The sequence below is a fragment of the Myodes glareolus genome, chromosome 18 (genome assembly GCF_982192425.1).
Source record: "Myodes glareolus chromosome 18, mMyoGla1.1, whole genome shotgun sequence".
Classification (NCBI taxonomy): domain Eukaryota; kingdom Metazoa; phylum Chordata; class Mammalia; order Rodentia; family Cricetidae; genus Myodes; species Myodes glareolus.
In genome coordinates this window covers 23,386,711-23,411,907 of record NC_142043.1, presented here as the reverse complement: position 1 = coordinate 23,411,907, position 25,197 = coordinate 23,386,711, and the positions used below count along the sequence as shown (strand labels likewise).

The following is a 25,197-nucleotide window of genomic DNA, read 5'->3' as shown; positions in this document are numbered from 1 at the left end:
ACTACAGAACCACAGTAACAATGGCAACATGGTACTGACTGGTACAGAAACAGATATGTAAATCAATTGATTATAACAGAGGACACAGAAATAAACCCACACAGCGATAGCCATATGACTTCTAACCAAAGTGACAAAGGCATGTACTAGATAAAAGTCCATATCCTCTCTAAGTGGTGCTGAGGAAATTGGATATGCATGTGCAGAGGCTGAAACCAGGCCTCTGTTTCTCATCTCATACAAAATCAGCTCAAAGGATCACAGACTTGAACCTTGGAGACACCTGGAGAGAACCGTAAGAGAAACATGCCCAGACGTAGGCACAGACAAGAACTTTCTGAATAAGGACTCCTAAGTAACAAATGAAATTACGTCAAACTGAAAAGCATCAGCATGACAAAGAAAAAATACCAAAGTGAAGAGACAAGCAAAGAAATCTTGTCATCTAGTCATCGGACAGAGGGTTAATAAACAGTATAAAATTCAGAAATCAATACTAAAAAAGCAGATATCCCAGTCAATAATTTACCAAACAAACTAGACACATTTCCAAAAGAACAACAAATGATTAAATAAATGCATAAAAAATCTTTAGTCATAAGAGAAATGAAAACCAAAACTACATTGAAATTGCATCTCATCCCAGTTACAATTTAATCCAAGCACTCAGGAGGCAGAGGCAGGTGGAGTTCTGTGAACTGGAGATCAACCTGGTCTATGTAATCAAATTTCAGGACAGCCAGGGCTACATAAAAAAATAAAAATAAAAAAATAAAAAAATTTAAAACATAAATTAAATTTAAAAAACCTGTCTCAAAAACAAAACAAAGAAAACAAAGCAAAAGAAAATAAAAACTGATGATGAAGACAGGGAGTACTGGCAAATCCTTTATTATACGGCTGACTGCAATGTAAAAGGGTAGGGCCACTATGGCAATAATAGTGGAGATTTCTAAAAGAGTATATAAAATTCCCATATGATATCTACACATAGGTATATATCCAAAGTCCACATGAATCTGGAAGGGAAGAAAAAAATGTTCCCCAAAGTTGTGCTCTGAACTCCACACATGTGCCAGGCCACACACTTCCTTCATATACGGTGATAATTTTTATTATCTGTAATTTTATTATATATATGTGTGTGTGTGTGTGTGTGTGTGTGTGTGGACAATATATCATTATCAAGTCAACCCCCTATTTCCTTTCACCCACTTTCCACCCTACTTACTCCATCTCTCAATCCAAATGTTCCTTTATGTTCCTTTATTAAAATCCACTTAATGCTTCCAGTATGTTCATGGGGTAGGGTTATAGATAGTCTCTCGGGGTTGCATTCCTATTACAAAAGAAAACTGACTTCCCTCTCCCAGCAGCTCAACCTGTCCATAGCTCCTCGGTTAGGGGTGGACTTGCTCACCACCTGCCCCCTGCATGCCGGGACTTCGTATGGCTTGATCTTACGATAGTCTTGTGCATGCAGTAACAACTACTGAGTCATGCATAAGTGTCCCGTTGCCCAGCAAATCCCATCTCAGTGGAGTCACCCACCTCTTCTGTCTCTTAAAGGAAAAGTGGTACCCAATGGAGCTTTATTAAGTGACACGGAAGACAGAAATTAAATTGATGGCTCTTAAAATCTTTTCAGCTCCTGTGGTGTGATAACCCTTGAGCCTCAGGCAGAAAGGGCGTGATCCTGAGGACCCATTTTACTGCTGGGCATCCGACATTTGTTATTTTCTGCATTGACCCATTTTGAGTCTCTGTGCTAATCACCATAATTACAAGAAGAAGCTTCTCTGATGAGAGTTGAGAAATACCTAATATATATGCATAATGAGATGTCTATAGAAGTCAATTTAATACTATGACTCATGTTCAGAGTTCCTTTTATGGGGGCAGGGCTTAAATTCAGGTAAAATTAGAAGAGGTTACTTATTCCCAAAACATTCATGCCACTTTTATATTACAAAGCCTCCATTGCCTTTTTGGCCATTATTGTAGCTCACAGAGTGTATTTCTGGGTGTGACTGATGGTTAGTTCTCTCCAAGTAGGGTACACGACACTTCCAGCATTGAGAAAGCCAGCCAGTAGGAATGAAGCTTTCAGGTCATTATCAGTTTGATTCCTCCACATTCTAAGGCTCAAGCATATGGGGTCTTCAACAATCGGGTCTTATTTTCAAGTTCTGGAGGATACCATAAATTAAAGTATCGCATGATGTCTCTCACTTATAGAGCACAGGAAGGAAAAAAGACTTGAAAGTAAAAGAATGATATTTATGAATATGGAATGCTGAGATGAAAGAGGGAAAATCACTTCTCTAATGCAATATTGAAAACAAGTTTTTAAAATAATAATAATTGTATGTGTAATTGACGGATCTGTTTTACTACTGTCAATATTAAAACTCATTTTCTTTGTCAATGTCAGCTAATGTTCCATACAGCAGTATAAGAATACTGGAGCTGGATCAAAGGCAGGGCATTTACACATAGCAGCCTGCGTCCTGAGTTTGATAACACTATCCAGCACACCAGGAGCTAAATTTCCGAGCATTGGGTCAGCATGGAGAAGATTAAATATAAGATGCCATGGATAATTTTAATTGGAAGTTATTTGTTAAAGATTAAACAGAATATAGTGAGCTTTCATCAGTCTGCTACTTGGCTCCTTCACTTAGCAAGAGTGAAGTGGGAGCAGAGCTTGTGGCTGTGAGGCACACTTGGCATTTATGTGTGTACCATTTTCTTCCCGGGTAGACCTCTGCACAAAAGATTCTCATATTTCCTAATATGTTGAACTCATTCAAAATAAAATGTACTATTTTGCATTATACAGACTTCACAATATAATTTTCCATACTTGTAAAGAGAATACAGTTCTAATATTTCCAAGATTTAAGCATATTCCTTTGATGATAGCTAATGTGTATGTGTTTTAGAAACTCATGTTTAAAAACATTGAAGGAGTTGTCAGCATTTGGATGAATATCAAAAATGTTGTGTATTAGTTTTATTATTCTTGAAATACAGTAGCTTTCCTGAGGGCAAAAGAGAAGAGTTTCATCTAGAGCCAAGAATGTGTCAGTCTCGTACAAAATAATGTGTCTATGTAATTATGCTGTAATTAATATTGGTATATTTTAATCTCAACATTCAATTTACTCATAAATATTAGGAATTTGTTGTTATCTTGGAATTAGCCTAACGAGCCAACTTTCCATGCTTATATATCATTTTGCCAGTGGTTTTTAAATTACAAACAAAATCGATCAATTTCTCTGTTCTCAAGTTTTATTCCTAAGATAGTAAAATGGAAGTTTGTCCTACTTTCATACCATCATTTTTTCCAAATCATATAAAATAACCGTAGTGATAAATGTATAGCTTTTACTGATCAACCATGGTGAAGAAGCTAAGAATTTAACAATTAGCAAGAGCAGAAATTTTGTACTAATGTTCAAAAATCTGTTTCAATAATTTATACAGAATTTTGTTACTTTTATTTTTTCTTCCTAAAATTGTTTTTATTGAGCTATATATTTTTCTCCATTCCTCTCCCATCCTCTCGCCTTCTCTTCTACCCTCTCCTATGATTCCTACGCTCCCAATTTACTCAGGAGATCTTGTCTTTTACTACTTCTCATGTAGATTAGATCCATGTATGTTTTTCTTAGGGTCCTCATTGATGTCTACATTCTCTGAAATTGTGATTTTTAGGCTAATTTTCTTTGATTTATGTCTAAAAGCCACTTATGAGTGAGTACATATGATATTTGCATTTTTGGGGTCTGGGTTATCTCACTCAATATAATGTTTTCTGGATCTATCCATTAGCCCATAAATTTCAAGATGTCATTACTTTTTCTACTGTGTATAGTACTTCATTGTGTAAATGTACCACATCTTCTTTATCCATTCTTTGCTCGAGGGGCATTTAAGTTGTTTCCAGGTCTGGCTATGATAAATAATACTACTATGAACATAGTTGAGCACATGTCCTTGTAATATGACTGAGCATTATTTGTGTATATACCCAAAAGTGGTATTGTTGGGTCTTGAAGTAGGTTCTTTCCTAATTTTCTGAGAAATCACCATACTATTTCCAAAGTGGCTGTACAAGTTTGCACTCCCAACAACAATAAAGAGGTGTTATTTTGAGTCTGGACTGCTTGATGTTATGCTGTATGAATTGGACATGCAGAACCTGCAGAAAAATGACTACTGAAGTTGCCTATAGAAGGTGAAAGAGTCTGCAAGACATTCTTCACAACACAGAAGAAAGTGATGAGTGATGACAAACTGCCAACATAAGTGGAACTGCCTTTGAAATTTTCTGCTTCATGGAAAATTCTGCCAGATACTATGGGCCTATAGGTTAAAGAGTGGATGCCCCAATCTTTACAGAAGAACTTTGGGTGACTGTCCAGGCAGCAAGAAGTCTCTATCAATTCTAGAGTTTTGAAAGTTGCTTACAATGCACTTCCTGTTAACTTAGGTAATATTATATTTTGGAGGGGTCTTTGATGGAGTTGAAGAATAAATAGTTATAATTATAGTTTTTCTTAGTTATAATTATAGTTTTTCTTAGTTATAACAGAAGATAAAGTAGATATAAATATTGTAACTGTAATTCTCGCTTGATACTAGTTTTATTATATGTAATTTTACTATGTTAAAGATAAAAACTTCCTTTTTATTTGAACAGAAAAGGAGAAACGGTGTGGGATGTCAATCTGTATATTGGTTAATAAATAAAGAAGCTGCTTTGGAAGAATAGATAGGTGGGAAAACTAAACTGAATGCTGGAAGAAAGTAGGCAGAGTCAGTGAGACACCATATAGGCACAGCTGAAGGAGACAGATGTCTGGAAACTTTACTGGTAGGCTCATGGTAAAATATAAAATAATAGAAATGGGTTAATTGAAGATATAAGAGCTAGCAAGAAAAATGCTTAAGCTATTGGCCAAACCGTATTGCAAATAATACAGATTTCTGTGTGATTATTTCAGTTCTTGATAGCCAGGAATGAACAAACAGCTTTCCCCAATAGTTCTCTTTACCCCACATCCTCTCCAAAAAAAAGTTGTCATCACTGTTTTTGATCTTGGCCATTCTTACAGGCATAATATAGAATCTCAGAGTTGTTTTGTTTGCCTTTCTCTGATGCCTAATGATATTGACCATTTCCTTAAGTGTCCTTCAGCCATTTTAGATTCATCTGTTGAGAGTTCTCTGATTAGGTCTGTACTCCATTTAGTTATTGGATTGTTTGTTCTTTCAATGGCCAATTTCTTGAGTTCTTTGTATATTATGGAAATCACTCCTCTGTCTGATGCGGGGTTAGTGAAGATCTTTTCCCATTCTGTAGGCTCCTGTTTTGTCAAGTTGACTATGTCCTTTGCTTTACAGAAGCTTCTCAGTTTCAAGAGACCCCACTTAATAGTTGCTGCTTTCAGTGACTGTGTTATTGGGGTTATATTTAGGAAGTGGTCTCTTGTGCCAATATATTCAAAATGTACTTCCCACCTTCTCTCCTATGTGGTTCAGTGTGGCTGGTTTTATGATGAGGTCTTTGATCCATTTGAACTTGAGTTTTGTGCATGGTGATAGATATAGAACTATTTTCATTCTTCTACATGTTGATATCCAGTTATGCCAGCACCATTTGTTAAATATGCTCTCTTTTTTTCCATTTGATGTTTTTTGCTTCTTTGTCAAAAATCAGGTATTCAAAGGTGTGTGGATTAATATCTGGATCTTCTATTCAGTTCCATTGTTCTTCCTGTCTGTTTTTATGCCAATATCAGGCTGTTTTCAGTACTGTAGCTCTGTAGTAGAGTTTGAAGTCAGGGATTATGATGCCTCCAGAAGTGGCATTATTATACAGGATTGTTTTGGCTATCCTGGTTTTTTTTTCTTTTCCATATGAAGTTGAGGTCTGCGAAGAATTTTGCTGAGATTTTTATGGGCATTTTGTTGAATCTGTATACTGCTTTTGGTAAGAATGTCATTTTTACTATGTTAATTTTACCTGCCTAAGAGCATGGGAGATCTTTCACACCATATTAAACAAGATAGACTCTCAGCCAGAAGAACAAATCATTACATGAACACCATTTAAATGAATCTGTAGTATGCTGTTTTCTAAAAGTTTAAACCATCATAAACTGAACAGGCAAGTCAGGAGAGTCACAGGGAGGCAAAGCTGGGTTTTTTCTGAAACTGACTTGGTGGTGACAGGATCATCAAGAAGCTTTGCAGACAGGCAGATTATTTGAAAGTAATGGGATGGAGACATATGGACTCAAATACACAGAAAACTAAGCAGCCTCGGTAATTATATGTAAGGAATGGAGAAGAAAGTGTGGGGTGTGAGTCTGATTTCTACATTGAGTGACAAGACAATGCTTGGGTACTGAGGTACAGAATGCCAAAGGGAAGTGGGGAGGGTTCTACATCCAGTGTTTGATTGCCATATTTTATATTCAAGTGGGGGTGTCACACAGGCATTTGGCTGTTAGATCTGCATATGATAAATGAAGGCTATGGGTCTGGGAATCATTTCTGTAAAGGATCTGAAGCCATAAATGAAGGAAATCATGAAGAGAACAGAAACTCTGAAGACACGTGTAAAATTCCACATAAGCCTATTTGAAGGTTAAAAGGGGAAGGAAGTAACACTAGGAAGGACCAAGAATAACCAAGAATTGTTGACTGAGGTTTCTGTCCTTCCTGGTTTCTGTCCTCCCACCAGGTCCCACAGCCATTTAGCCCCAAAGAAATCACACAGAGAGTCTGTGTTAATTATAAACTGATTGGCCCATTCGTTCAGGATTCTTATTAACTCTTATGACTTACATTAGACCATTATTCGTATCTATGTTAGCCATATGGCTTGGTACCTTTTCCAGTGGGGCAGGTCACATCTTCCTTCTTCCATGTCTGGGCAGGACTGGGGAGGAATGGGCTTCTTCCTTCCCAGAATTCTCCTGTTCTTATTGACTCACCTCTACTTCCTGTCTGATTGACCCACTTATACTTCCTGCCTAGTGACTGGCCAATCAGTGTTTATTTAAAACATAATTGACAGAATACAGAATTGTCCCACACCAAATAATAATTGCTGAAGATGAAGAATAGTGATATAGTCTGAGTTTCAGGTTGAGCAGGACATCTTGTAATAACAAATACTTCTGAAATTCAAAAGACTGACTTTCAGAATAACAGCTCCTGGGATTTCATCAACATTTTTACAGTCTGAAAAATAATGACTTTCCTCCATCATTTGATGGCAATAAGAGAAATTATTTAATAACATGTAAGGTACTGAAGGGTACATGTTATAAATAGACATATTTGAAGCCAATCATGTGCTTTCTAAAACTATACAAAGCTGTTCTCAATAAAACTGTAATTTTATTTATAAAATTTAAATATATAAAAGGTAATTTTTCTACTTATAAATATTGTTAGCATGTGTGTTCGGTAGTTTAACAATATGGGGTTTCAGTAATAAGAAGGGTTTTTTTGGTTTGTATTTTTGGGGATTTTGTTTGTTTGCTTGTTTATTCATTTGTTTAATCTCTCATCTGACTCATAACTTCCATTTACTCTTTTCTGGAAACAAGGAGGAGCCATTTATCATTATTAATTTATTGATATATTGATATATTGATAGATTAACATTGCAGGAGCTCAAATGACTTAAACTTGTTAGGTTTCACCACTGAAATGAGTATCAATTATCGCTACATTCTTTCATGGCAGATGCACTGAGCTAGAGTGGTAACATGTGTTCCGTTTTCTTCACAGGCTTCCATAGGGATACAAGGCCCCCAAGGTCCACCTGGAAAAGAAGGTCAAAGGGTAAGTAAGCTAGGAACAGCTGGTAGAGTTTGCTAACTTGGAGGATAATTATTTTTGAGCACTAATAAAATAAAATAAAAATATAGCAAACAGGTGCACATGGGGTATCGACTACCAAAGACAGAATATAAGATTAGAGATTCTGACAGAAGTTTAAGGTCAGAAAAGTCTACATATTTTCAAAATTGGCAGTACAAATGTACAGACAATTATTTGCATAAAATAAATTAGCCCTAATTTGGTCTAGAATATTTTGGCCATAGTTTTCATCTTTAAGCTAATGAGTATTTTGGTTGAAGTCCAATCTATCACATATTCTCTAAAAACTGTGGATATTAGCTGTGCTCTTGACCCAAATTAGCTAATTGACATTAATGACTCTTTGTAACTCTTATCTAATTACTATTTATTGACTTTAACCGAGATGAAATAGGCAATAAACGAATATCAGTTATAGTTGGATGTAGCACAATAATTCTATCCCTGGTCAGAGCGGAATCTCTGTGTCTCCACAAAAGGGAATCCCTGAAGGATTCTGGCAACTGGTCCACTCCACTGAGACTCTTGACACACCATCCTTGGGTCATGTTGTGCTGTTTTTGGTTGATTCTGGAGGCTAGCGTGTTTTTATATGCTTTTTCATACACTGCTTACCAAGCCTTTGTGCTACATAAAGCAGGCATTATCAGTGCTACAACAGTGTGGACTAGAGTTCTGTAACATAGACTCAAATGATTTGGCTTTGGCTCCTAAAGTAGAGGTCATGTTTTCTCTTGTTACCCAGGTATATCTTAAATTATTCTCATTTGTTCATATTAATCTCATTTCTACCCTATGTGAAATAAATCAAACCCTTAAAACATATCATTGTACTTCAAATATATGAAGAACAATTTATTAAGCTTTGCCTTTTGGGGGTTAATAAAGAAACAATTTTCTTGATACTTTTTTCCTTCATTTTATGTATTCCTGAGCTCAGTGCAGACCAGTAGTTTGTCCCAGGAAATACTAATTAACCTCATGCAGGTATCAAGAATGGGACTAGAAATGTATAGTCTTAATAGGGTGCAATGCAGTATGTCAGGTAAGCCCCATACCACGGACAGTAGACACTCACTGCTTTCTAAGATGTTTCTAGTCTGGGATGATGCTTTGGGTTTGCGCTGGCATGTGCTCAGGTAAACACTGCCCTCTTTTGTTAGAATGAAAACATCTGCCCAGTCATGTTCTCTCTGCTGTATGGTTGTCTTTTTATATCACAGCATTGGAACAAACCTTGTATTATTTCATCTTCTGGATTTCAGTCTCTAATCTTCTATTATTTGAACATTATGTCCTTGTGATTTTGTTATTTTGAAGTATAAAAATCATGTTTTCCAGTCAAACAGGCCCCATCTTTACATCATTGAAATCATTAATAAATTCTAAACAGAAAAAGACCTGCCAATCCAAGCAACACCAGCACAGCCTGCCATTTTATCACGGGCTTGTGACACGCAAATCAGAGCACATATAATGCATGTGAATTCGCTTCCTTCTCACCCCCGTTTCTTAATTGCATTTGTAAGATGATTATAAGAGACTTATCAGGTACTAGCTGAAACAACAAACTATTCAAATGACAGTTTTGTTTTGTTTTGCTTTAATACATTTCCGTTGAAAGCTTTGATAAGGCTTCTGAAAAAGGTCAAAGGATAAATGAAGCTGATGCATCTTTTATGATTGCAGAGGCAATTATTTGAACTATAGCTCAATCACAATTTTAAGGCAAATATACCCCACTTATCAATGTGTGTATTCCAGAACACTTCCTATTACTTTCTTTCTATTTTCTTTGAAGAACAACAGCATCAGACAGTAGACAATGAAGCAGGATTTTATAGTCACTGTTGTGGGTAGCTTGTCTCTGTTTCTACTGCTCTCTCAAAAATCTCATGTATTTTAAAGAAAATAAATGGTATTATCCATAGTTAAAAATAATTTCTGATGTTTTCTCTGCCATATAAGCTACTTAAACAGGAAGTGAGTTAATATAAGGAGTACACCCCTGTAGATTTATGCTTATATCCCTAAGTGTCACCATTTCTCCTCTTTAAGGGTGCTAGGTATCACTCAGCCTCAAAACACATTAACTATATGTATGGGTGAGATGTAGACATGTCTGAATAGACACACACACACACAATACACACACATTGCACACACAAATATATTTACAAGCATACACACACACCTTCAGAAATTAAAACTAATAATTATTCTACTTCATTGAATTTTGAAATACTATAGAAAGATCTGTAGCTATAAAAATATATTGATCAACAGTCAACAAACATGTAAATTTAGTTACAGGTGTCTGACTCTTGTTACGACTGTTAAAATGAAATATGAAACACATGACAGGTCCTCAGGACTTCTAGGCACAGTGTCTTTAAAGGGAAACATTTAATAGTAGATGAATCATTAACTTCTATATTTCCTTTGCGATTACACACATAACCTTTTCTCACATTAAGACAATTATATGCCAGGCAGTGGTGGCCCACGCCTTTAATCCCAGCACTTGGCAGGCAGAGGCAGGCAGATCTCTGTAAGTTTGAGGCCAACCTGGTCTACAAGAACTAGTTCCAGGACAGACTCCAAAGCTACAGACAAACCCTGTCTTAAGAAAACAAAACAAAACAAAAAATTAAAAAACAAGTATGGCATAAAGACATATGTTGAAAATGTAACTATTACAGAAATATGTATGTATTGCTAAGTTATTTTTATTAAGACACTATGTAAGTCTGTCTGTCTCTCTCTCTCTCTCTCTGTATGATAAAAAGATTTCTATTCAATTCAATGACAATACTGTTTTATGGGTACTTAAATAGAACTCTGTTTGAAATGTTAATGAGTTGATTTTATTTGTCCTTTAAACTGACATTAGCTTAAAACCTATTCATTTGATAAGCCATAAAAATTAATGTTCTTATACTTGAAGATTAACTTAAATTTCAGCAACAACTTATGGCAATGTGTATCTGAGATTTTTTGTTTGATTGTTTTTTGTGGTTTTTTTTGTTTTTTTTTAAAGTAATTTTATTAAATTATAAAAGTTTCCATTTCCGCCCGTCCTCCCACCACCCTCCTATTCCCCCCACTCCCTCTCCTCCTCCCTCTCCATCCCTAAGAGCAGTCAGGGTTTCCTGCCCTGTGGGAAGTTCAAGTTCCTCCCCCCTCCCTCCAGGTCCAGGAAGGTGAGTGTCCAGACAGACTGGATCCGCAAAATCCAGTATATGCAGAGGAAACAAGTCCCAGTGTCATTGTCAATGGCTTTTCAGAAAGACTCCAGGCCAGCCACATTCAGAGAATCTGGCCACATTCAGAGAATCTGGTTGGATCACGTCCTCGTTCAGTCCCAGTCCAACTGGCCTTGGTAAACTCTCATTAGATCCGTCCCCTTGTATCAGTGGGTGATCGCATCACTCGCAGTCCTTATTTCCTTTTTCATTTTCTTCCTCCTTCTGCTCCTCATTTGGACCTTGGAGGGCTCAGTCCGGTGCTCCAATGTGGGTCTCTGTCTGTATCGTTATCCATTGTCGAATGAAGGTTCCCTTTGGTCTTGCTTCTTTGCTCACGTTCTCTTTCCTTCTGCTTCTCGTTTGGACCTAGGGAGTTAAGTCCAGTGTTCCAATGTGGGTCTCTGTCTCTATCTCCATCCGTCGCCAGATGAAGGTTCTATGGTGATAAGCAAAATATTCATCAGTATGGTTATGGGCCTAGGCCGTTTCAGGCACCCTCTCTTCTGTCCAGAGAACAATCTGGGGATCTCCTTGAACCTGTGATCCCATTTATAATCAAGTCTCCTGTAAACCCTAAAATGACTCCATTAGTTGAAATATATTCTTCCCTGATCTCATATCCATCCTTCCTCCCTCTCCCCATCCCAGTCCACCTAGCTTTCCCCATTCCTCCCCTACTCCCTTCTCTCTAACCCTCTCCCCTTCCAACAACCATCCCACCCCCCCATGCACCCGAGGTTACCTGGGACTCTTGTCTATTTCCAATCTCCAGGCAGATAGCTACATGATTTTCATCAGGTTCACCTTCTTATTTAGCTTCTCTAGGATCATGAATAATAGGCTCAAAGACCTTTAATTATGGTTAGAATCCACATATGAGTGAATACATACCATATTCCTCTTTTTGGGTCTGGCTTACCTCACTCAGTAAAGCATTTTCTATTTCCATCCATTTGCATGCAAAATTCAAGATGTCATTGTTTTTTACCACTGAGTAAAACTCTAATGTGTATATGTTCCACACATTTATTAACCATTCTTCTATTGAGGGGCACCTAGGTTGTTTCCAGGTTCTAGCTATTACAAATAGTGCTGCTATGAACATAGTTGAACAAATGCTTTTGTGGTATGATAGGGCATCTCTTGGGTATATTCCCAAGAGTGGAATTGCTGGGTCCTGAGGGAGGTTGACTCCCAGTTTCCTGAGAAACCGCCACACTGATTTCCACAGTGGCTGAACAAGTTTGCATTCCCACCAACAATGGATGAGTGTTCCCCTCATTCCACATCCTCTCCAGCATAGACTATCATTGGTGTTTTTGAGTTTGGCTATTCTGACAGGTGTAAGATGATATTTCAAAGTTGTTTTGATTTGCATTTCCCTGATCGCTAAGGAGGTTGAGCATGACCTTAAGTGCCTTTTGGCCATTCGGAGTTCATCTGTTGTGAATTCTCTGTTCAGTTCAGTACCCCCATTTTTTAATTGGGTTAATTAGAGTTTTAGTGTCTAGTTTCTTGAGTTCTTTGTATATTTTGGAGATCAGACCTTTGTCTGATGAGGGATTTGTGAAGATCTTCTCCCAGTCGGAAGGTAGCCTTTTGGTCTTACTGACAGTGTCCTTTGCTTTACAGAAGCTTCTCAGTTTCAGGAGGTCCCATTTATTCATTGCTTCTCTTATTGTCTGAGCTCCTGGGGTTCTGCTTAGGAACTGGTCTCCTGTGCCTATATCTTGTAGACTACTTCCCACTTTCTCTTCTATCAGGTTCAAAGTGGTCAGATTAATGTTGAGGTCTTTAATCCATTTGGACCTGAGTTTTGTGCATGGTGATAGATATGGATCTACTTTCATTCTTCTACAGGTTGACATCCACTTATGCCAGCACCATTTGTTAAAGATGCTTTCCTTCTTCCATTGTATGCCTTTAGCTCCCTTGTCAAATATCAGGTGTTCATACGTTTGTGGGTTAATACCCGGGTCTTCTATTCGATTCCATAGGTCGACTTCAATGTTGTTATGCCAATACCAAGCTATTTTCAATACTGTTGCTCTGTAATAGAGTTTGAAGTCAGGGATGGTAATGCCTTCAGAAGTTCCTTTATTGTATAAGATTGTTTTGGCTATCCTGGGTTTTTTGTTTTGCCATATAAACTTGATTATTGTTCTCTCAAGGTCTGTGAAGAAGTTTGATGGGATTTTGATGGGAATTGCATTGAATCTATAGATTGCTTTTGGTAGAATTGCCGTTTTTACTGTGTTGATTCTCCCAATCCAAGAGCAGGGGAGGTCTTTCCATTTTCTGGTATCCTCCTCAATTTCTTTCTTCAAGGACTTAAAGTTCTTGTCAAATAGGTCTTTCACTTCCTTGGTTAAAGTTACCCCAAGATATTTTATGCTATTTGTGGCTATCATGAAAGGTGATGTTTCTCTGATTTCCCTCTCTGCTTCTTCATCCTTTGTATATAGGAGGGCAACTGATTTTTTGGAGTTGATCTTGTATCCTGCCACATTACTAAAGGTTTTTATCAACTGTAGGAGTTCTTTGGTAGGGTTTTTGGGGTCGCTTATGTACACTATCATATCGTCTGCAAATAACGAAAGTTTAACTTCATACTTTCCAATTCGAATCCCCCTTGATCCCCTTATGTTGTCTTATTGCTATTGCTAGGACTTCAAGCACAATATTGAAGAGGTATGGAGAGAGTGGACAGCCTTGTCGTGTTCCTGATTTTAGTGGAATGGCTTTGAGTTTCTCTCCGTTCAATTGGATGTTAGCTGTCGGCTTACTATATATTGCTTTTATTATATTTAGGTATGATCCTCGTATATCCAATCTCTCCAACACCTTTATCATAAAGGGGTGTTGAATTTTGTCAAATGCTTTTTCAGCATCCAATGAAATGATCATATGGTTTTTTTCTTTCAGTTTATTTATATGATGGATTACATTGAGAGATTTGCGTATGTTGAACCAGCCCTGCATCTCTGGGATGAAGCCCACTTGATCACAATGGATAATTTTTCTAATGTATTCTTGGATTCGGTTTGCCAGTATTTTATTGAGTATTTTAGCGTCAATGTTCATGAGTGAGATTGGTCTGTAATTCTCTTTCTTGGTTGTGTCTTTGTGTGGTTTTGGTATCAGGGTAACTGTAGCTTCATAAAAAGAGTTTGGCAATGATTCTTCTGTTTCTATATTGTGAAATACATTAAGGAGTATAGGTATTAGCTCTTCCTGGAAGTTCTGGTAGAATTCTGCATTGAAACCATCTGGTCCTGGGCTTTTTTTGGTAGGGAGATTTTTGATAACAGCTTCTAATTCTTCATGACTGACAGGTCTATTTAGATTGTTCACCTGGTCTTGGTTCAACTTTGGTATATGGTACTTATCTAAAAAAATGTCCATATCTTTAACATTTTCCAACTTTGTGGCATATAAACTTTCGTAGTAAGATCTAATGATTCTCTGAATTTCCTCTGTGTCTGTGGTTATGTCCCCCTTTTCATTTCTGATATTATTAATTTGCATGTTCTCTCTCTGCCGTTTGATTAATTTGGATAGGGGTTTGTCAATCTTGTTGATTTTCTCCAAGAACCAGCTTTTTGATTCATTGATTATTATATGGCAAGGGGATGGGTTTTTTTTTTTGATCAAGTCTATTCAGTGTTCTGTATGCTTCTTGAACCTTCATAGGAATAACATTCTTTAGGTTGGGAAAGTTTTCTTTTATAATTTTGTTGAATATATTTTCTGGGCCTTTGATCTGCAGTTCTTCTCCTTCTTCAATCCCTATTATTCTTAGATTTGGTTTTTTCATTATGTCCCAAATTTCTTGAATGTTTTGTGATGAGAATTTGTTGGATTTGCTGTTTTCTTTGATCAGAGCATTTATTTTCTCTATGGTATCTTCAGACTCTGAGATTCGTTCTTCCATCTCTTGTATCCTATTGGTTATGCTTGATTCTGTAGTCTCTGTTCATTTACCTAGATTTTCCATATCCAGCCGGCCCTCGTTTTGTGTTTTCTTTATTGCCTCCATTTCAGTTTTCAATTCTTGAACTGTTTCCATTACCTGTTTGATTGATTTTTCTTGGTTTCCCAGTGTATCATTCACGGATTTACTCATTTCTTTGAACATTTTGTTATACTTCTCATCCATTTCTTTACTCATTTCTTAACTCTTTTTGTTGTATTTCTCATCCAGTTCTTTAAGGGAGTTATTCATATTCTGTTTAAGGGATTCTATTGCTTTCATCATGGCACCTTTTTCCACTTCTTCTGAATTAAGAGGTTCAGGTCCTTCTATTGTAGGGTCGTTGGGATCTGGTGATTTCATGTTGTTTTTTAGATTGTTGGAGGAGTTCTTGCCTTGGCGTCTGCCCATCTCTTCCTTCAAATGCTCTATATTGGATCTTCTGTTACCAGGTTAGGTTCCCTTGTTGGGCAGGGACTTCAATGACAGAAGGTCTACCTTTCCTCAGGCAGTCTATTGAAACACAGGGACTCCCTCCTGCCGGGTTGCACTCACAGCCCAGGCCCAGCGTGCAAGGGAGCTGCTCTGGGGAGATCTTGTGGCCCCAGAGGGAAGGGGGGAAGAGAGGAAGGTGTGCCTGGATGAAGGCTGGGATGGGATTCAGGAGAGCTCCGCAGGGTGGAGCCACCACTGCAGGGTGACCAGAAAGTCAAGGGGGGCAGGGAAAGTCTGAATTCCTCCTAGCCGAAGTCCTCGGGCCAGGAGCAAACTCACCCCTCCTCCAATGGATGTCTGCTAGACGTTCACTGTCTCTTGCTGGCCAGGAATGTGGCTGAGCTGACACAGGGCCTGCCTGTGCTCAGGCAGGCTCTCAAAGCACAGGAACTGCCCCTGCCGGGCTGAGCCCATAGCCCAGGCTCCTGTATCTGAGACTTATAGGAATGTTTTCTTCACCTGATTTTTATCTTTGTTTTATAACATCAACTTTATTAACTTAACTTTTTTTGAAATCCTGTAAGTAAAATATTTGACTCAAGAGGAGCCAGGTTCAAGTCTCAGCACCCACATGGCAGCACGCAACTGTCTAAAACTCCAGTTCCAGGGGACCTGACACCTTCATACCAAAGCACATAAAATAAATTATTTCTAAAAATGCTTATGAAGAATTCATTAGGATTAAAACTCACATCAGGAGATAGAAAGCTGTTTTGGAGGTTAATAGTTCTTTCTGCTCTTACAGAGGTCCAATGATCAGTTCCCAGCACCTACATGGTGGCTCACCATAGGGCAACTCCAGATCCAGGGTTTTGGAGCCTGAGCACACATGTGTAACATGAGGGGCTGTGAGCACACATGTGTAACATGAGGGGCTGTGAGCACACATGTGTAACATGAGGGGCTGTTCGTTTGTTGGGGGTTTCTGTTCCGCCCAGTACCCCACAGCCGGCAAGCCCAAAGAAAATCACACAACGATCTCTATTAGTTATAAAGCTGATTGGCCCATTAGGTCAAGCTACTTATTAGCTAACGCTCATATCTTGATTAACCCATTTTTTCTGATCTATGTCAGCCATATGGCCTGGTACCTTTTTCAGCTGTCAGCTCACATGTTACTTCTTCGGTGATCTGGGAAGGAATGGCAGAGGAAGCTTCCTGCTTCCCAGAATACTCCAGTTCTCTTTGCTCCACCTCTACTTCCTGTCTGGTTTTCCCGCCTATACTTCTTGCCTGGCCAATCAGTTTTTATTTAAAATATGATTGACAGATTACAGACAATTCTCCCGCACCACACATGGAACACATAAAAGTGCACACACACAACACAACACACACACAATGTGCAGCAACATCAGCAAAAAGAAGTTTGTTAAGAGAAACAGGCGGATTCAGTGTCAATCGAGGAATAAATTTCAATTGATTAATAGACAAGGCCTTAGAAGACAAAATGGAACAGATGGGGTAAGGAAATGAGAGGAGTCTTTGTGAGGAAGCAGAAACAGCAATGGGGACTAGAACTGAATGGAAGCCCAGAAAATATTTGTGCTAAGTGACATAGTTCAGGTGACAGGTCAGGTGTTTGTAGATGCTGACATGAAATACCTCAAGAGAGCTGACTTTGATAAAGATCCCCACTGAGAGACAGATTCCCTGAGGAGTTCTTTATAATAGAATTTCTCAACGTATAAAAAAGCTATAATTATTCAATGTAACCTTCTTCTTTTCTTATGTACACATTGAATATATGTGAACGATATGAGTTTAACGTGAAGCTAATATGATTTCTTATAAAAAATTATTCTAAGTCTAAAAATGAGCCTTAATTAGTCAGCTAGTTACCACGTTAAATGCACTTTGCATCGTTAGACAAAGATGGCATCTCATTCTTACCCTCTGTCACTAGAATCTAATGTTAATGCTAACAGAAATACTCTTTCAATTTTCCAATAACTTTCCTCATAACCCCCTTCATCATATTGCCAGGTTATCCTGTGTACCTGAGCCTGTCAGAAAGCTCTGCCTTGATTTCTCCCTTTGACTCCGAGGTGCAGATTTTATTTTCCCTCACAGAGCTAGATGCCTGCCCTGTCTGGTCTCAGGAATCCTTGCACTTAACGGAACACCAAGAACTGGAATTGCTCAGACTCCACCCCATTGTACATTGCCAAATTTGGTGGCAAAGGATTTCCTTCATGATGTTGGAGCCAGCAAAATGATAGGAAGTCAGGGAGAGCCGTGTGTCTGCCTACTTCTCATGCCACAGGCAAGACGGCGGTTAGCGTAGAGCCACACGGGCTCTGAGGCCAGACTGATGGAATTTCAATCCTGACTGTGTCATCACGAGTGAGTTCCTCTGGCCCTCTGCACCTGTTTCCTCACTTAGAAAACGTAGGTCATAATACCACCCACCAAGGCCCGCTTATATGGAGTACGAAGTACGCGCCAGAAACAACCATCATTCTCATCTCCAGCCTGGAGATGCAGAGACGGTGAAAGGGGAGGCAGGGCACAGCACCTATGAGAGCTCAATTAGCAACACTGTGTAATGATTAAGGGAAGTCATTTAAGAAAAATGCTTTTCACTACTACTTCCTTCCCCTTGAAGGGAAGACGTGAAGATTGATGTTATTACTGTAGAGAAGCCAAGGCCTCGATCTTTGCTTTATGAGTAAAACAAAGTGCTTATGTATAAATTTACCAGGATTTCTGGCAAGCACCTCGCTTTCCTCCTTGTTTATTTCTGATGTGGGTGAGACGCTTTACCAAAGGTAGCATAAATAACACAGATGATGTGCTGATAATAACTGAGCTTACTGACCCCACTAGGACAAAGGCCGTCAAAACCACTGCTTCTCGGAAACCAACAGATACTTCAACACCCACTCAAGCCAGTTCTTCCTCAAGCTTGTTTGTTTCTGTGGGACTTGGCACAATTCCCAGGTGCAGTTGTGCATCCACATCAGCAATCCTCAGGCTGTGAGTCTCAGCCCCTTTGAGGCAGGTTGAGTGACCCTTTCAGAGGGCTGGCATATAAAACATCCTGAATATCGGATATTTACGTTACAATCCACAACAGAAGCAAGTGTACAGCTATAAAGTAGCAACACAATAATTTTATGGTCGGTGGAGAGTCACTAAACACGACGAACTACATTAAAGGGGTGCAGCATTAGGAAGGTCAAAAACCACCACCCTATGTCCTATCCTTGTTGTGCTTTTAAAGGCACAGCATTCTGACAGGGAAGGTCTTTGGCTTTGAGTTTAAACCATTATCCTGTCTCTTCTTCAGGGCAGTTTATTTAGATGCAGTAACTTCGCAACTATGCAAATCACCTCAGACAGCCAAGCCAGTTAAAGAAACCACTCGTTAAGTGAACCCATAGTTTCACATACTTACAGGGGCCTAAGTCGGCTTCTTGAGATGATGGCGAATTGCAATGAATTCAGGAAGTCATTTGATTAATTTTACATGCAATAAGAAGGAAGCTGCCAGGCATGTAGCACGTGCCTAGGATTCCAGCATTTTGGAAGGCTGGATGGAGCAGGTGGTTCTCTGTGAGTTTGAGGTCAACCTGACCTTCCTAGCAAGTTCTAGGACTAGCCAAGGATATATAGTGAGACTTTATCTTAAAACAGATATTGACCTTGAGAAAGCCCCACGGATATATCCATAATTCTATATTAACAATGTGTACTCCCAAAAATTTATTTAAAAACTATTTTGATTCTATTCCTACTTAGGACACAAATATGGGGAAAAAAAGTCTCTCTTGAGTCTGTATGTAAATTTGTTTTAGACAGTATCTCTAAGGTTCTGAACTACAACCCATGCATGGTTCATGCTCACTGCAAATGCCATATACTTGCAACCACACAGATGGCATATTTTCAACTATTTTCTGAAGATATTTTCCCCATGAGGATTATCTTGAGATGTCATATGAGATAGCATCTTTAATTTCTAGAATTTCTAGATGAATGAATGAGAAGCTAAGCAACCCACACAGGATTCAGGCAAGAGGTATGTAATTTCAGCAACACTTTGCTTGCATATACAAAACCCAATATCAGACTTAATGTATAAAATTAATAAAAATCTGCATTAATCCCGTATTCCATTTTACAGATTCTGTAGCAGTATTTGGGTATTTAATGTCTCTCAAATCATCATCAAATAAAAACTCTGTGTGTGCGTGTGTGCGTATGTGTCTGCTGAAGCAGTGAGTTAAGACAGGAAGGCAGAGATGATGTCCATGTTTGTTAATATCAAATATATATCATCAAGGGTACAGTTGGGTATCAGCAGTAAACATCTTCTAGTTTTGCTTCTCGCGCTTTGCCTTATGGGATCTGTAAATCCAAGAAACAAGATGTATGGAGACAACTTCTAGCTCAGTCTAATTGAAGTCAGGCAAAAGGAGACAGCAGCAGGCATGGACTGGACTTGGTGAGAAAAGGCCATCCTTCAGATCCAGTTAAATGTCACAGCTAGTTAATGACAATGTGTCTGTGGCCCATTGTGGTAAAACTCACTCCAATTAGTGGTGCCTGCGATGAACTTAAAGCCAGAAAGACAAAATGCTCAGAAAGGACTATCAGTGAGGAGGAAAAAACGATTGTAGCCTCTGGTTACAATTCAACACTTAAATAGATCGCCGAGATGCAATGAGCTGAGGTTCTTACATTCATTTAAACGAAGGGCCAAGGACATGACTTGGAGTGGAATAAAATGGTTGTGCAAACTATCTCCATTTGGTGACTAGCAAAGAGGAACCCTTTCATAGTCTCCAAATGGGCAACTGACTGTGAGCAGTTTGTCTCTACGAATCCATGAAGTGCCGTTCTGTGCCATGGAAGAGGCCTATCATGGAGCCTCCTTCAGACTGAAGACTCCTTGTCGTCAGTGTCCAGAGATGCTGGGAGATTCAGAGAGACCAGTCTGTTGAGGGCTGCACTTCCAGAACATGCCACAACTTAGGGGGGTGGGAATTAAAAATAAAAAGGACCGGTAGGGTCATTCTTGCCCATCAAATGAAACTGAAGCCATAAAATTCCAATAGTGTTTTAAAGAAGGCCAGAGGACAAGTTATATTTTTCTCTATAAGAGGAAATATTACCTACTTTGTGGTTCCACATAAAAAATGGATTTGCATATCTTTAAAATGGAGAATATTGAGAATTTAACTGGAGCACTGACCTGAGATCCACTTCAATTTTCACTTTAAGACCACACATTAAAAGGGACAATGGTGCAGCCGATCCTTTCTGGTCTCCGTGCAGAGAAAGGCACACACAGCCTCCCAGTGCCTCCTTATCTTGTCAGCAGCTCACAGCCAGAATTGCCCGGCCAGGGGGATGGAAGCTGGGAGGGTGGTTGTCAGAGTCACCCTGCTCCAGCTGTGGGGTTAGCTCAACTCCAGGCAAACCGCTTCAAGTTCTAATGTAAATGTGTCTGTTTTATCACAACTTGGCTCTCTGGTATATTACAGAATTAAACCAGAGGCACTTCGAATGTTCTCTGGCGACAGGTGTGGACTGAAGCATCCTATAAATGCTACCTACTTAGCCACAGAAGCACTTGGTGCCGGGGGAAGGGGGGGTGTACAGGGACAGGAAAGAGAAGAAGCAGTTTCTTCAAAGTGGGCGGTGCTAACTCACCCTCGTGCATCCTGGCTTAACTGCACCCACATCACACAGAGCACCTTCCTGAGGATTTGCTAACTTTGCCGGGGAAAATGTCAAGCAGAACGCTTTTATCCATTTGAGAGACAGTGAATAGCTGTGAGGATGGCTGGCAGAGCCAAGAACAAGTGTGGGAACTCTGCATGTGGAGGGGTTTTTTTAAGGCAAAACTTGAGGAACAATGAAACATTTTTTATAGAAAATGATTTAAAAGCCTGAAAGCTGCATTTCAAACCTCAACTTCACTCAGCTCTAGCATCTGCAATAACCTTCAGTAATAATGGAATTCTGAAAGCAAATATTTTAGTATCATACTAAAAGTCTCAAGAGACAGCATTGGGTACAAAGTAAATGTGATGACGTAGCAGTTGAAAAACCAGACTTTTTTTCATGTGGATGTACACAACTACTCAGAGTCATTTTTGAAATCTGCAGAAAAAGCTAATTAATGACCTTCTCTTTCTCATTTTCCTTTTTAAAAAGTCCTTTGAATTGTTCTCATTGGAAATTAGGGATACCCACTTGATAGCTTTTAATAAGTTCAATACAAGCACATTCATACATGTTTGTATTTAAGTGGTTGTGTTCACCACGGTGGTCTTTATAGTTGCTACACTACAGTAAGAAGGATACACTGCATGGCTATCATTTGTGGTTCGGGAATAGAAACCATGTGCTAGGCTACACTCACCGTTAGCACTAGCAAAGGATGCTATTTCATTGTTTGTGTCTGAGACAGGATTATGAAACCATGACTAATGAATATCTAAAGTAACACCTAATACATGAATGCACATGAAATTTGCGGTATATATGTACATATATTCCCATAAATAATAAATAAATATTGCATATGTTCAATCATAATGACACTCTAAAAAAAACAACCCTTAGAATGGAGAGATGCCTCAGTCATTAAAGTTTAGACTCATAACCAAAGTATCAAGACAAACCAAAAAAGCGCCATAGACTAAGATTCCATTGAGGAAAATGATTGTATTCCTTTGATCATGTCTTCACACTTTCCACTGATGGTATTTTTTGTGAAGTGTTCCACATAAAACATTTGCATAACTGTAGACATTTATTTCACTATGTTATTGAGCTTTTATTTTTAGGGTATTTGAGAGTATTTTTACAAAAGAAACCAAACTTAACCCTGTACACTGAGGGGATAAAAAATAAGAGCTAGTTAACAGAAAAAAAATGAGATGAAGCACTTGAATTATGTTTTCTGTGACATGCTTTGGAAGTTAGCTACCCTGGTGTTCATTAAAAGCAGAGGTAGAAGTCGTCCTTACTGAAGCGGCTGGTTAAAGAAACCTGTGAGCAGCTGAAGCACACAGGGAAATTTGATTTTGAGAGGACTCAGAAGAGTTTGAATCCACAAGGCTCAATGAGGCACACAGACCTTATCCCACATTGGGGCAAACGGTTGTGCCTCCTCTTTCTGGATTGGAATATGGGAAATAATTTCCCAGTTAACTCCCAACAGGCAACTCTTAGAAACAAAGGAGACTTCTGGGGAAAGGTATGGGTAGAAACAGTTAGTGGCAAACACCTACCAACTAAGCATGGCTCTGGGCTAGGGGTGGAGCAAAACACAGACATCAGTGCCAGTTGTGTAGAATCTGATGGCTTCTGAGCAGAAGCAAAGACACCACAATAAATTTGATAATCACATTATGACAGGAAAGACAGAGGAAGCGGGTAAGGTAGATGATAGAACATGATTACCTAAGCAAGTGAACTAGCCAGATATTGTGGTCATTGAGGAGAGCAAATGAACAGAGACCCAAAGCAATAACCTTAAATAGCAATGGCTATTCAGGGGTGAAAACAACTAAAATTAATTATATACATGTCTGAAACTGACACAGAATAAACAAAAAGTCTTCAGTTATTTCCGAACAATTTGAAAATAATGATAGTGCCTTTGAAGACAGTAAGAAACCACAGAGCAAATCTTTCTTTTGGAGAAGAATCTGTTTAAAGGCTACAGTTAAGGAACACAGGCAGGAAGAGCATCAGCCCTTAAAACCGTGGGTGAGCAGGGCTAAAGAGATGGCTCCCCAGCTAAGAGCACTGGCTACTCTTCCAGAAGACCAGGTTTGATTCACAGCACCCACACTGTGGTTAAAAGCCAGCCACAGCGCCAGTTCAGGAAGATGCAATGCCCGCCTTTGTTCTTGTCAGGCATGATGTGCACTAGCGTGGAACATACATGCTTTCAGACAAAATTCTCATATACATAAAATAATAAATAAAACTAAAAGAGAAAGTATTGTTAAAATAAAGATAAGATCATCTGATCCCTCAAGCAAGAAGGAGAGAAGTTACTAGTAGGAAGAATATTGAAGACCGACTGCCTCCCACTAAAGGACTGGATTCAGAAAGGACTGGGGACAGGGCCTTGAACTTGGGGTAACCCCTACATCTAGGAGTAGATAAGGAGGAAACATGTTCTGAGGAAACACTACCAATCTTAAGAAAGTCAGAGGGTGGTGGACTATCATTTTCAGAAGCTTAGAATTCTCTTTCTCAACTTGCATGCATATGTAGTATATGTGTATGCATGTTTTTATGAATTGACTCACATGTGTATGGATATGTGCACATGTGTACACTGGAGGTTAGATGGAAGTTGGAGGTTGATGTCAGAAACCATCCTTGTTTACTGAGGCAGGGGCAGGGCCTCTCATCAGACCAGAACTCCAAGACATGACTCATTTCGCTAGCCAGCTGCCTCTAGAGATCCCACCTCTGCCTTTAGACCTTCTGCATTACTGACCCAGCCAGCACTTACTTGCATTTGAGGATTAAAATTCTAGTCTTGAGGCTTTCTAGCATGTGCATTAACCACCGTATCCTCTCCCCTGCCCACAAACTAGAATTTAAAGGGAAATAACTGAAGGCCACATTTGGAAGGCAGGGAGAAGATTTTCTTTTTGTACTTGAATGGCATTCATAACCTGAAAGAAGAAAACTCACAAACAGGTAGAAACTAAAGGTACAAGCTTCTAAAAACAACCATGAAAATCCTATAGGTGTCCAAGGGAAGTTGGGAAAGCAAGTATTGCATAATCACTAATCAGTAACTCCACTGGGAGGACCCAGAGGAAGGTGGAGAGCAATGGTTCTCACGCTTGTTAATGCTGCAACCCTTTAATACCGTGCTTCCCTTATGGTGAGCCCAACCATATTATTCTCTTTGCTCCTACTTCATAACTATAATTTTGCTACTTTTGTGATTGAAATGTAAATATCTCGTATACAGGGTACACGAAATACAACCCCTGAGAAAGGGACGTTTGACCCCCCACAAAGGGGTCACAACCCACAAGTTGAGAACCACTGGTATAAAGGGATGTGAGCATTCACTTTGGGGACAAGAAGGAACCAAAGTAAATTAATTTTCATATTACATATATCTATAATGTTTCATATTATATACATATGTTTGTCTCATACAGAAAAAATCAGAAGAGATAGATTTCCACAATTCTTTTTTATTTACAAGAAGCATTTCTACCACGACTGTTCATGATAGCTACTGCCTGTTTCGCTCATGAACAAGCCCAAGTCAGTGAAAAAAAAGCAGGGAAAAATAGAGATGTTGAGAAGGCCAAGTAAGAGAACAGAGAACGGGTGATCACTGAATAAAAAAGGGTCTGTGGCAGCAATTCAGGGGTGCTAGCTTCTGGTGAAGTCCAGGCATTTGATCTGAAACCTCCGTGTATTCTGTCTTACATAAATTACCAGTGATGTCTTTTCTAAAAACCCCTTTTATCAGGTATATTAAAACAAAACATTAATTTTGTTTTATAAACATGTTTCTCTGAAAGACAGTTCTAATTTTTAGAAAATTTTATTGGCAAAATATAA

At 38.8% G+C, this 25,197-nt stretch overlaps 1 protein-coding gene across 1 annotated transcript in view; it reads left to right on the top strand.

Moving 5' to 3' along the window:
• Positions 1 to 25,197, top strand: part of Col19a1 (collagen type XIX alpha 1 chain) — a 324,015-nt gene that overhangs the window by 166,373 nt on the left and 132,445 nt on the right. The window contains exon 13 of the mRNA XM_087898047.1: positions 7,819 to 7,872. Coding sequence (XP_087754173.1) covers positions 7,819 to 7,872 — 54 coding nt within the window. The remainder of the gene's footprint in view (positions 1 to 7,818; positions 7,873 to 25,197) is intronic.